At 36.8% G+C, this 14773-nt stretch overlaps 1 protein-coding gene across 1 annotated transcript in view; it reads left to right on the top strand.

The window, feature by feature from the left end:
* The first annotated feature begins 1873 nt into the window (after positions 1–1873).
* The window catches only part of GABRG3 (gamma-aminobutyric acid type A receptor subunit gamma3), a 772628-nt gene continuing 759728 nt past the window's right edge, over positions 1874–14773 (top strand). Inside the window, exons 1-2 of the mRNA XM_044667009.1 lie at positions 1874–1926; positions 8273–8421. Of these exons, the coding sequence (XP_044522944.1) occupies positions 1874–1926; positions 8273–8421 (202 nt within the window). The remainder of the gene's footprint in view (positions 1927–8272; positions 8422–14773) is intronic.

Here is a 14773-nt window from a genome sequence, read left to right as displayed (position 1 = left end):
ATTTCCAGAAACATACATTCATCTTTTTTTTTTTTCCCCTTAAGGTAGGTCTTTTGCTTTATCTTCCTAAAACACCTCTTAAAGACCCTTTAAAAAATCTTAGTGCTAATCCAGCTACTTAGACAAAAGGTAGAGGGAGTGCTAGTTTTCTATATAAAGTCAATCAGATCTAGGGAGAATTATGAGTGAAGAAATGTCGCTAATCCCTGCTGCCTCTGCTGTCAGCAAATCATCACTTTAGGTGCATCCCGAACAAACTGTGTTACTCAGCTTCCTAGAAAAGAAGATATTTGCAAACAGAGAAGAGACAGCTACATACGCTGGGGTGGAAGGGGGTGGGGTGTTAGGGAAGAGAAGCTGGTAGATGCTTATTTTATCATCAAGGTGTAGCAGACGTGCAGGAATACACAGGTAAACCAGACATTTCATCTAGAGGAGGCAAACTAGGTGAATTTCCGAATAGCATTAATGAGAGGATGTCAGCTGGGGCATATGGGAGAAAAGAAGCAAAGGAAAAGCCAGAGTAGGAATGGAGGATATGAAGAAATGTCACCATCATAGCCATTTCGGTGACAAATTAATTAGAAAAAAAACTCCAGTCTGGCACCTCAGCTTTCCAGGGGAAAGTCAAAGGCTTCCCTTGGCCCCCTCTTTCATTTTCCGCAGATCTTAGGTTCTCTCTTCTCTCACAGTTTTCCCTCCTTCTCCTCCTCTTGACCATCAAACTGGAAATGCTGGAGCCAGATTCGGACCTAACAGAGTCAACAAGGAACTATTTAGTGCCATTAACCGATCCCCCTTTCCACCCAAGTGCTCAAATCATTCACTGCACGGGTGCCCGCTTTGGGGGTGATTATGAATGAGCAGTCGACAACCACTGCTTTTAGGAATCTCTTGCAGCTGAGAGCAAACTCCATCCCCCGGGTTGCCTAGGATGGTACCAACCTGGTGAATTCGGTAATCCAGGCTTCTGCCTTCCCAAGGAGACAGACACATTAATACTGATTGAATCTCAGTGGGGGAGGTGTCTATATTTTGGTTTGGAAGAGTGGTTTGCAAGAGACTTTTTTTTTTTTTAAGTGTATGTGTGTGTGTATGTTGTGTGTGTGTGTGTTTGCCTGCCAGCGTCCACACTTCTAAAGGCAAGTCTAGCCAACGGCAGTTCCACTCCTTCTGGAGATACCTGTTGGCTCGGGCTCAGAGCCAAGGTGCTATTGGGGACCCCGGTGCGCTTGGGTCTGCAGCTGGCTCCCCTCGCTGATTTTAGATTCTGGTGCCTCGCTTGTGCTAGCACCGCAGCCGCTGCTGCCCGCTTTTTCGCTTTTTCTTCGGCTCCCGTAGTCCCAGCTGCTTCTCCTGCAGGGTGGAGAACAGGTGCCTCACCTCGGGGCTCAGCGCCCCGATTGTCCGACTCATCGGAGCCCCAGGAACCTTCTCGGGGCTCAGGCTTCGTGCCCCGCAAACAAACAGGAAAGGCTTTTTATACAATCGACTGACTTGTTGGGGGTAGTAGGGAGGCGAGCAAGACAGAGGGGGTGGGGAGCGGGGAGGGCTGGAAGGAAAGGGCGGAAGCCTCGGTGGACCCTTCACACCTGTCAGATCCCAGGAAGCCCTGTCTGCACTTGTATCAAGAAAGCTGAGTCCTGGTCTTGTCAAGATAGGTGAACAGAGCTACAGAGAAGAAGCAGGGGGTGTGCACAGGCTTCCCACCCCCTCCCCCCGCCCCCAACGGATTCACTTCCCCTCTCTTCCCCCACCCGGATTATCACCTCGCTACTCTTCTCCTTGTCTCTTGACTCTCTCTGTTCAGGACTATTCTGCCGCATTTCTCGCACCCAGCTCCATCTACCTGGAAAGCACCGCTTCTTAGACCATGGCACCTAAGCTGCTGGTGCTCTTGTGCCTCCTCTCTGGGCTTCACGCACGGTAAGCCTGCGCCAGGGGACTGGTTTCGGGCTTTCCAGAGGGTAATCTTTTCTCGGCAACGGAAATCTATGGTGGAAGGGAGATCCCTAGAAGGAAGGTGCGGAGGCTTTGGGGCAGGGGGTGGTGGTGGTAGAAGTAGAGAATACTGGCTAGAATCCCTGATGCTGCTGTCCCACATTAGTGGTTTTTGTCGGGTCTGTCTAGTCTTAGACCTAGCACTGAAAGCTTGCTTGCTGTCTTGGGGTTGTAAGGAAAGCAAATTTCCACAAACCTCCCCACCACTCCATCACCCCTCTTCCAATTCAGCACCTTCCTCCCTAAAGGAGTCAGCTGTAACATTGGCCCACAATGTTTTGGACTCCTAGATTTCTTGAATCTTCCAAAAATGGAGAAGGGATTTAGGGGGTTGAACAGCCAAATAATAATGGCAATGAGCACTTGGCTTTCCCTCGCAGTGGTCGGAAGGAAAAGTCAACTGCTACCCCTCAAATTCTCTCTCTCCCCACAACTGAGCCCTAATCATATCAGTTGCTCAGAAATTGTACTATCATCCGAAAGGGTGGTAAAAATGGACGGAGAACTCTGCCCTAATTTAAATGCCAAGGGAAAGGAGCCAACATTGAGGAGATTAAGCATTTTTCTGAGGTGTTTCCCTTACTGTTTGTTCTCAAATACACTCAACACACTTTCTTCTGGCCTTTTACTTCCCTACTCCCCCTTTCCCCTTTCTGGAAGAAATGCTATTAAAGATGCCAAAGAAGGGTTAAGATTCTAAGTATGAGCATCTCCTGTCTACCTCATAGAACTGTGAGCCCTAATCTGAGTATGCTAAGAAGCTACCTAAATTAGAAATGAGCTCTTCCCAGTAGGCTGGAGAGCAGCAGAAGGGTTAAACTCAGGCTTCAGTAATTCCAACAGGTTTTATTAAAAGTCAGCAAAAAAGCAAGGTCTTGCTTCCACCATAGGTGGGGTCAGCAGGGCAACTCTGATATGACCTCTGGGGGTTTGTGGGAGGGGGGGGTTCCTTTTTTTCTTGACTGACTTCTGTGAATATCACAATGTTTAATCATTTGGCTAGAATTCTCATGCTAGAGCCACCATTGGGATGCAGTTTCAAAGTCACACTTAAGTTAGGAGCTTGCTCCCAGAAAATATTTCTGTCTAGCTAACCCTCAACACCACATATATGTTAAAGTTGTCCACTCTCAGATTCCAAATTTCACATGGAGAATTGGAGTAACTTCTAAGAAGCACTAAGAAATATTCCCTCTTATTGACAGAAACTGATTTGTATTAGTCTTTAATTCTTGGGTATAAAATCTGAACCCAAAAGGATTTTGACATTATTTAAGAAAAAGACATGCAAAAAGAGAATACCTCAATAGCACTAAAGTTGTTCCCTGTTTGGATCTACTACAGTAATATTAGCTCCCCCAAAAGAAAGGGGGAAAACCCCTCCATTCCTCTTTCTTCCCAGAAGTTCAGGTGTAATACCAATTTCAAATGCTTTTTCCTAAAAAGGAATACTCAACCAGTGACTCACAGGAAACTTTATCATTGAGACATATGTCTCCTTTCTGTCTTTCAACTAAAGCCAAGAGATAACTGTGAAGGAAGGGAAAAATGTCTGAGTCTCTGTACACAGGCATGTGCTCTTGTGGAGGCAGAGACAGGGAGGCAGATATTTGCATGTTATGTTGTCAATCTGAGATTGAAGTAAAATCTAAATTGAAAGTGTATTTAGGTTGATTCTTCTGTGATTCTATTTATGTAATTTATATTGAATATTGCACTCATGGGATTCGTTATATTGAATGTTGCATTTTCCCATGTTTCCCTTGCTCTATATTCTTTGGAGGCATACATTACTTGAATACTCATTCTTTCAGTAAATATGCATCTGGTTCTATGAGTTCAGTAATGAGGATATTCTCCCCAGAGAGCATGATCACCACTCTCCCATACTGTTCATCTGATGTGACTTTTTTCCATGTCTTCCTATAAATGCATCACTAGGTTGGGGAGGAGGCATAGTTCTATTCTGCTAAGGCATTTCTTCAATTTCTTTTGAAATCCTGAGGAAAATATTGAATGGTATGGGTGATTATTATTACCTTTACCCACAAGAAAACTTTTCCTCAATACTTTATCCATCCATCCATCTGACTTAAACCATGGACTCCATGAATCTTTTCATAAATTACCCTTCTAAGACTGTCAAACTGGTTTTTATAAAATTTATTTGATTAAGTTCTGAGTAGGTCCCCTGGAGAAGATCATTAAAATAGAGGCCTCAAATTGAGAATGACAATTTTCATTTTTGTCTAATTCAAAACTGAGCTTTCAGATATCTTTGAGAAAGCAAATATGTCACTTAGTAAATGAGGAAGGATAGAATTTTTCTCTAGGTCCTATAGTTAAGTCTTTCTCCTTCCACTTGGGTCTTAATATATTAGTCTTAGCTGTATGTTCTACATCATATCAGAATGATTTCAGCTTTTTATGTATTCATCTTGGAAGAGAGTTACAGTTTTTTGGAATTAGTGTAATATAGAAATAAAATCATCTGAAATCCAGGTTCTCTCTTATAATTGTTATCACACTAGTCTGCTTCTTTTTCATAGTTCTTAGTAGCCACTTCAGAATGTTTTTTCTAGAAATTCCCTGGAAAAGATATTTACAATTATGCTTCTCTATATTCACATATTGGAACTGTGAGGAAGAGAGATAGACCTTCAATATGTTGACAAAAAGTAACTTGAATATTAAAAATGAAGTAACTACAATCTCATATACCTTAGTTATAATTTAGAAAAGGCAAGATTTGATCTGTTTTGGAAGGTTTTAAAAAATTCAGAAACGATGCTCTATTGTTGTCTATTGCCTTCTGAATTTTACTGATGATGTAAGATATCAGAACAAATTTTGTGTTCAACAGTTAATTGATGGTGATAGAATGTCACTGATTTTCAAACATTTACTTATTTTTAAAGACTGTAAGTTACACAGATAATGTTTAGTAACCAATAAGACAAATAAAACATAATTTAAGAACATATATTACCTATTTGACTGAAATGAAAGGCTACTTAATTTCCTTACTTTTATTACCCAACCCATGGCCACTAATAGCCATCCTTTACAATTTCTAGCAAAAGTTTACTAGGGCCAGACAGTAAGATTAAATGCTAGGAGTATATAAGAAGTGCAATTCTCTGTTTCTGACAAAGCCCAACTCAAAATCCCAAACCTGGTGATTGCATCACAGACATGTCTTCCAAGGAGCATATCCTCATTACCTATATTTCATCCTCTAGTTTTTTTCCCCTCCAACCCATCTCAGTCTCCGCTCAAGAGGAAAATGTTTTCTTTGACTTTGGGTCAAACAGTTCTTAACTTTAACCTCAAAAACAGTCAATACAACAGTTATAGGGGACTAGTGTAGGGAGAGAAACAGTCCTGGCTTTATAGCAGGACAATTAACTACATAGATTGACATCATGTAGGGTTAAACAGATTCAATTACAATTCAGCAAGATCTCATGAGAACTATATATATGATTGTGAGTGAGGACAGAAAAAGCATTATTCTTGTTTCTTTTCTACACTTGCCTCAATTCTGCTCTTTATCCTTTCTTAACACACTAACACACACACATACACACTCACAAATAGACACCTAGAATATATCTCCTCAAAGTTTTATGACAGCTCACTCTTTCTCCTCACCACCAGAGGGAGAATTAGACCTACTGTAATAACTATATCTGAGTAGAACTTTTAAGAGAATAAAACCCTATCTATATAACTTCTGAAGTCACAATAAAATATGTCACTCTATACTGCATTAAATGATTCAAAACTGACCACAGAGAAAGTTAAGTTTACTTTGACTAATGTGGATCATGTTTTGAGGGGGAAGAGTGGAGAGAAGGGAAGAGAAGATAAATGGAATCTCCTAGCCAATCACCTGGGAAATATTCTTGTCCTGTGGAACATTGGAAAGAGATTTTGTTGTTAAGCAAAAGAACCTGGATTCAAAACCTCAGCTCTGATTCTGAGTCTTGCTAGGTGATGTTGGTTATCACCTAACTTTCGTGTTTCTTCATCCATAACAAAGGAGCATTGGACTCAATGATCCTATGACCATATCATTTTTTTAGGATCTCCTACATCTATCAGGGATTACTCTATTAATGTGATACCCAAAGTCCCTATACTCATTCCAGCCTCTATACCATATACCTTACTATTTTCTATGAGATATTATAATGACTAAACTTAAATATCAGGAAAAAGTTTTCATTTTGAAGGTAGAAAATGCTTATAAATTTAATATTACTTAAATATGTTAAAATTCCATAAATTGTATAGCATAATAAAATTTAAGTTATGTGTTTCATATGAATATTATACATATGGTGGCTTATGCATGGACATTTTTTTTCATTTCTTGGCCAAGTTTCTCATATCATCCATCATGATTTTTGAGTACCTTCACCAATATTCAGTAAACAGAAGTTTAAGCAATGATACCTGGTTTAAATATTCATCTAAGGAAGCTTAAATTATCAAAATTGATTTTGTTATAAAATATGTATGCCATTCCAAAGCTCTATGTGTAGGTAAACATATACATATACACACACATACACTCATATATATATATATACATATATATATTAGTGTAAATTTTTCACACTATGTTAATACTCTACTGGCATGTTATCATGTTTCAGTTAGTTGAAATTGTGTTTATTAGTATGTATCCAGCAAGAACAGCCATGTAAATACATATTTGAGGAGAGGAAGCTATGAAATCTTTCATAGACAAAGCCTAAACAAAACTGTACCAGATGACTCTCACTCAAAACAAATCTGCTGAAGTACTTACTATTATTTCTAATGCCATGCTGTGTAAGAATAACACACACACACAAACACACACACATGCATGCATGCACACTCAGCATTGTTTCTGGAAAGAAAAGAAAATTCAGCTCTAAATAAATAATACTTATTTTTTCCATCTGTTTGTACAAGCTAATTGGAAATTCATTTGAAAACACCCACTTTAAGAAAATAGGAAAAGCTACTGTTTTAAAAGTTCCTTGTTATTAATATTTTAATAGACCAACACTTATAAAATAGCTATTTACTCTGAGATAAGTTTCCTTATGTGCCTGGATTCCTTCAACCTGTAGGAAGCCTTCTGTGACCTCTAAACTAACTATAAGTTATTAGTGCTCTCTGTCTCTTTCATATTTTCTCTTATTTATTGAACTATGTATATGTTGGATGTCACACTAATTTTTACTCCTTAGAAGGCAAACTCCTTCAGAGGAGGGACTACCTTATTTTTATTTTTATATCCTCAGTGACTAGCCCAGGACCTGGCAAAAAATAATAAATTTGTGAACAAGGCTGCATTGAATTAGATTGAATGGGATGTGTATCCAGCTTGTTCATAGCACCAACTTATATAGTACTCTGTATTCTGAAAGTTTAGTGGAGTCCTCTTTTGAGGATATGTTCATTTATTAATGGACCAAAATGATAAAAATGTATTACAATTTTTAAATTTTAATATCCTTATTAGCCTGCTGTGCAAGAGATAAATCAGTTTGTGTGTTGGAAGGGCCAAGTAAAGCTGCAGGAAGATTTTCATCTACCCAAGAACTCTATTATAAGTTGACTATTATGAGGAAGACTGGGAGGGGGAAAATGCCTATCCTATAACACAAGTGTATCTGCATAAATTCTCTGATTTCAGTTGCAGGGAGAAGTAATGGAGTGAAACTGTTTACCCAATTATTTTCAATTGTTAAAGCCTGAACAGACTATTCTTAGATTCAACAATAAATGTTTTCTTTGGGGAAAAACAATCAAAATTGTAGCTGAGAAACCCTGCAAAAACTCCTAGAAATGGTTATTCCTCTAGAGCTTAAGATTGAATTCTCCAATATTGACTTAAAGTGTGGTACAGAAAAATACTGGTGGTCAGAATCCTAAAGTATTCTATGGGTTGGCTCTTTTAGTGGTTGTCTTTAGAACATGATTTCTCTAATAAATTGTGTTCTGGTCAGGCATTCAATTTTTTCCCTTATAATAATTCACTAAAAATAGATAGAAACATCATTAATGACCTCATTCATCCCATCCCCCTTTTGAGGTTCTCCCTTCCTCTTTGAAGGGCAAGTAGCAGCTGGTGAAGTTAGTTGTACCTATGATATTCTAACATTCTTTCTACCTCTCCCCTCAAATAGCTCACAAAAAATGTAAGACCTATCAATAGGAAATGAAACTCATATTCCATTTAAATGCCTCACTTAAATTTTCATTACAGGTCCAGAAAGATTGAAGATGATGAATATGAAGATCTGTCTTATAACCAAAAGTGGGTCCTGGCTCCTAAAACTCAAGACACTGATGTGACTCTTATACTCAACAAGTTGCTAAGAGAATATGACAAAAAGCTGAGACCAGATATTGGATGTGAGTTGCTTTTATTTGCTATTCAGATGTAACAGAGCATCATCATTAGGATGCCTTAGGAAAAATCCCAAGAGGTGTTTCAAATATTTTCTAATATGATGTGAGTTGATTATGATACATGGTATAACTTCTGGAAAATTATTGATTTTGCTTTTAGAATTTCCCCTAATATCCCTCCCCGTCCCATTTCAGAGAAGACTCCCTGATAGCAGATTTCTTTTTTTTTAAGAGGAATGAGAAAAAAATAATCAGTTGGGTTAGCCAATCATCACAAAGTCTGGTATATACAATATTCCACTCCTTTGAACTTTTCACTTATGTTAAGGAATAGAGGAAGATCACTTCTTGTATATCTACTTTGGGACTAAGCTTATATTTTATAATTTTGAGACAGGGAAATTATATTGTGTTTTCCATTTACATTGTGGAAGTTACTATTTACCTTCATTTCCTGGCTCTGCTACTTTATTATGAATCAATTTATGTAAATCTTATGGTATAATTTTGCAACTGGATATAGGTTGGTATCAATGATGATCTTCACTGGTGATAAGAAAGTACATAAGAGAAGACCCATTTTCATAGGAATTCAGTACTCAAATTGTGTCTTTCTTGCCAATGGTTTATCATGTTTTCCTTGATATGTGACCTTGTAGCACTCCGATCTGCAAGATTACATTTCTCTGTCCCACAGACATAATTCTAGTTTACATTAAAAATAGTTTATATAAGGACAGGAACATACACTGTAATACTTGCTATACTGAATGGTGGAAGGAAGACTAGAACAGAAAAGTGATGTCGAGTTGTGGCTCTCGCTATTTTAATAACTTTGTTCAAATTGCTAGACTTTTCTGGGTCTGTTTCTTCATCTGCAAAATGAGATGGTTGGGGTAGACAATCCCTAAAGTACATTTTAGTCCATGATACTCTATAACCTTTACCTCTTACAGTGAGTGTTTAACTCATGAAATTTTAGCAAGCATCAGAAGAAATAAAGTGCTTAAAAACTTTAAATCCTGAGTAAATGTAAATTGTGATAGCAGTGGTGACTAATGTTGCTGATGATTTTGTGTCAAAAGAAAATATTTACTTTTTTTACAAGGATCATGATTCTATACAGAATCTGGTCATTGTTAGTACTAATGAAAGGACAGCTAGGAGGCATAGTGGAGAGAGTCCCAGGCTTGGAGTCAGGAAGGCCTGAGTTCAAATCCTGCCTCAGTCTATGTGATGCTGGACAAGTCACATAATCCTCTTTATCTCAGTTTCCTTATCTAGAAAATGAGTTAGAGAAGGAAATGACAAGCCATTCCAGTATCTTTATCAAGAAAACCCCTAATGAGGTCATGAAGAATAGGACGTGACTTAAATGATTCAACAGCAACAATAGTGCTGATAAAACAAAGTGGCAATAATTTTCCTAGAATAATTATATTATATTTAATATATAATATTGAACAACTTTTCCTCATTTGGGGGAGCATAGACATTAGGTTGTGGGATAAAGATGGAGCAAATGAGAGGTGAAATTTAAAAAGGACTTCCTTTAAAGTATACAATATTTGGGAAGATCAAAAACTTCTTTAGAATTTATTTAAAATTCTGGATAACTGTAGATTTGGAAAGGCTTAGCAATCTTTTCCGGAGGCAGGGAAAGATGACCTAAGTTACTTTTTTAATAATCACTTCCAAACCTTATTCCACAAAATATTTACTTAATGAGTTAAGCACAGAAGGGTTTTCCTGGATAATGCAAAGCCAAATACACTTTTACCTCAATTCTGTCAACATTCCAGGTAAACAATTTCTATGATATGATTCATATGAATTAATAATCCATTTCTTTTTGCTGTTGTGTACCAAAAGCCTAACAGAGAACTAACATAGCTATTTTGAAAGTAAGGCAATTTCCAGAACAATGATTACTAGTTTTTCTACATATAATGGAAATAAGGAAACCTGTTTCTTCCAAATACAAACAATAATCAAAGAAAGAAAGTATACTGGAAAATTGTATAATTGGATTTAGTTTTCTGTAACTATTGATCATTATCTTATAGTCTCATCATATATAGTCCCATTCTTGGCTGGCAGAGTGATCTGATTGAAATCTATTATGACTCTGGTGCCAATGACTCATATATCTGCTTAATTCATATTGAGAGTAGTCATTATCTGACTCTTCCAGGATGTTGCTATAACATATTCAGGGTTAAATAGTAGCGTAGATATAAAATCCATCTTTCTTTCTTAAATCTAACTCAGTTTGTCTTTGATGATGGTCCTCTACATCAATTTAGATCATGCTGACAGTATGACTCATTCAAAGAAAGTTTGTCTACTTTTCAGTGACAGTTATCATAGTATAGCATCATAGCATAGATTTAGAGCTAGAGGGTACCTTGGAGATCATCTAGTAGAGAGGTCGGTAACCTTTTTGGCCGTGAGAGCCATAAACGCCACATTTTTTAAAATGTAATTTCATGAGAGCTGTACAGTGCTCACAGTGCACGCTCCTGTAACAGCGCCTGAAAAAAATTGACTTTATGGCTCCTGCAGAAGGAGCCAGATATGACTTGAGAGCCATACGTTGCCCACCCTTGATCTAGTATATCCTTTGTTTTACAGATGAAGGAATAGTCCCAGAGAAGTTAAGTGGCAGAGTTGGGACTGGAAGCTAAATTCTTAGACTCCAAGCCCAGCATTCTTCCTAATTTATCATATGGTCTTAGTGATTATATATGTGATTTACCTAAATGGTCATTCTATCAAATGTGTACCCTGGTTAAAGCTACTGGCTCAAGAAAGAAAATATAAAATGTCATATCACTACTATAGTCAATACTAAGTAGAATGAAATGGAAAGCTCATTTATGGCATGTAGGGGTAAGGTATTCATATGAAATCACTAATGCATTTTCATTCGATGAATTGTGATCATACTATTTATGAAGTACTGGATATATCCCACTTATCATCTATTCTCAAATAACTTCTCTATTATGTATGTATCTGTTTTTAGCGTAAAGTTTTAAACTATCCATCATCCTAAGTAATACTTCAGACGTGTCCTTTACCAGTTCAGGGTTATATAGGCTATCATCTATCTTGGAAAGAGATCTTGTCATGTGCACTGAATAAATATAGAGAAGGATAAAGCTTCTAATAGAGAATTTGAGAACCAAGCAAAATTAAGAGCTTCTTTACTTTAAGTGTTTTAAGAAATAGAAATGTATTTTCTGGAAATATACACATAATCTACTTAGAATTTGCATCCAAGTATGATATTTCTCAAAAGACATCACCAATATTTAATAAAACAAACAAAATCTCTTGCTATAACATCAAAACATCATTTGACAAGATTGTCTAGTAAATTGTCCATTTCTGACATTGTTCATTTGATCCTAAGCAACTGCCTCCCAGCCTTCATAATTTGTTTTGCCTAATAATTTTTCATAGAAAAAATTCAATGATTTCAGGTGGAGTATGCCTATAAAATAAGAGAATACATATACCTTTATCTGATCAATTTATTAAGTAAATTATTATTGAATTAAAATAAAAGTATAGAAATTTGAAAATGAAATACTGTGTTAAAGCACTGGGTCTGGAGTCAGTGAGGTGAGGTCAAATATGACCTCAGATATTTCTAGCTATATGACTCTGGGCATGCCAATTTATCCTATATTTGCTTCATGTTCTTCATCTGAACATTGAGGATAATAATAGCACCTCAAAATTGTTGTGAGAATCAAATGAGAAAATAACTGAGAAAAGAAAAAAATGATTAAAATTGTAAAGTGCATATCACAATGCATGATCCATAATAAGCACAATAAAATATTATTTGTTTATTATGATTATTGGCATTAGTGTATATAGCACAAAAACAACCCCTGGATTTACCTCATTCAGAAAATAAAATCCACGACTTTATTATTCAAGTTCTATAAAAGTACTTTAGGAATAAATATGCAGTCATTAAAGAGCTTGGTTTCTCCTTTTTTTTTAAGAGAGAAGGTCCAGAGAGGACTCTGGATAATATATTCTCCTTATACTTGGTTTGCTGTAGCATATGTTAGGGCAGCTAGGTAGCAAATCAGATGGAACAGCACATGGGCCTAAGAGTAAGGAAGACTCATCTTGAGTTCAAATCTGTACTAGCTATGAGACCTTGGCCAAGTCACTTAACCCCATTTGCCTCAGTGTCACCTTTGTAAAATGTGCTGGAGAAGGAAATGACAGAAAATAGCCAACAACTCCAGTATCTTTGACAAGGAAACTCCAAATAGGGTCATGATTGAAAAACTACTGAATTGAATGGTATTGATCAACAGACTTACGAATTCATCTCAGTTCAATTCAACTAAACTATCATTGATTGAGCATTTAGTATTTTTATGGCACTTGGCATGCAAAGAAGAAAAAGAACACAGATATATGATCATAACTTTAGTCTTTAAGGCCATCTAGTCTCATCACCTTTTCTTACAACTCCAGAGAGGCTATGATTTTTGTCAAATTTACGCACACCAACTTATAGAACTGGAATTTGAACCCGTTTTCTGCCGCAAAATTGGCATTCCTTCCAATGTACTGCTCCTATATTCAAGGAACTTAAATCTAAAAAGAAGGATTAAACATATACACAGATACAAGAGTATGAGGAAGAATGCAATAAAGAAAATTGAAGGATTTTAACAAGATGTTATGAATTCTGCCTTTGTCACTTACTGTGTGACCTTGGGCAAATTACTTAACCTGTATGTTTCTCAGTTTCCTTATCTGTAATAATATATAGCTTCTCAGATTCCTTTAAGAGGATCTGGATAATGACTCTAATAAGTTGGCAAATTTGGACATCAAAAGAATCTCTGGGCCTCATTTCCCTAATCTGTAAAATTAAGGAGTTACACTAGCTGACCACTGAGGATCCTATCAAACTCTAGATCTATGATAATATGATATGATTATTTCAATGACTGGAGATTTAGAAGGAATATTTTCTCCTTGTATTCATTTTGCATGTATTCTATATAAAATGATGTCTATACACATCTTCCTTAGTAGAATGAGGTTATCTTCAAGATTAAGAACTACTATGCTTTTATCTTTGCATTCTAGCACCTAGCACAGTATCTGGCTTCTTGATAAATTAATGGTTGGAAAGAAATTGACTTACATAAATATTAACATGAAAAGGGGCCAGGTAAGATTAGAAAAAAAATTGTGTCCATTTTGCCTAGAAAATTAGAGGGTCAAAGGTGAGAAGTGTGAAATAGATCTGGAAAGATAGGTTAGTACCTACCAACACTAACAGATTGTTGAATACCTTGATTATCAGAATAAGGAATTTGTATTTTATTGTCCATTTTGCCTAGAAAATTAGAGGGTCAAAGGTGAGAAGTGTGAAATAGATCTGGAAAGGTAGGTTAGTACCTACCAATACCAACAGATTGTTGAATACCTTGATTATCAGAACAAGGAATTTCTATTTTATCTAAAAGGCAATGTTTTACCCAATTGAAAAGAAAAATCCATCATAAGAAATTAAGTCACGTAAATTATCTGATTCTCTTATGCATAGCTTAGAAATTATGTTCATGTAATTCATGCATTCACGCATTCCACACAGAGGGAACATTCTGCGAGTTTACTCAGCAATTGAAGAATGATTAGATACCATTCTGAAGACCCTCTACAGAAAGTTGGCACAAAGGAGAACCAATCTACTTCCAGTTTTCGCCTGCTTGCACTCTACTACTACTATGATGTTGATTGTGCTGTTGTGTGTGATCATGCCAGTCTAGAAAAGAAGGAATGGAGGAATGGAAAAACATTTATTAAGTTGTTAATATGTGCAAAGTGTTAATATGTGCTAAGTGCTTGAGAGACACATAGAAAATTAAGACAGCCCCTGCTTTCAAGGACTTCAAATTCTAGTGAGAAAGACAAAACATCTAGGAGTTTTCCATTGCCAGTCAGTTGGAAAGATGTTTGTCCTTTAGGGTGCAGTAACAAAGCCAGTGGGAAATGATGACCTTTAAAGTGATTTTTACTTATAAAATCACATCAGTTTCTTTTGTCAAATAGTTCCAAGGACTTTGGTGGTGCAAACTTTTTTTGAAATTTTTAGGAACTCTGGCTGCATCACTTACAGAAGCAATTGCCAGCCAGCAGCTTCAAGGAATTTGCTTCTCAAGGGAGGGGTATAAAGATAGAGCTTGAAGGAGGACCTTTTATGTTGGAAATGCTGTAATGCTTAGGGTTGTTGGAATTACCTGCCCTTCAGTGTCTTATGGTCAACATTTGGTGTCTATAATAGTAAGAAAGTTGGACACATCCA

Source organism: Gracilinanus agilis, chromosome 3 (assembly GCF_016433145.1).
Source record: "Gracilinanus agilis isolate LMUSP501 chromosome 3, AgileGrace, whole genome shotgun sequence".
Lineage (NCBI taxonomy): Eukaryota > Metazoa > Chordata > Mammalia > Didelphimorphia > Didelphidae > Gracilinanus > Gracilinanus agilis.
This window is presented reverse-complemented; position numbering and strand designations above follow the sequence as displayed.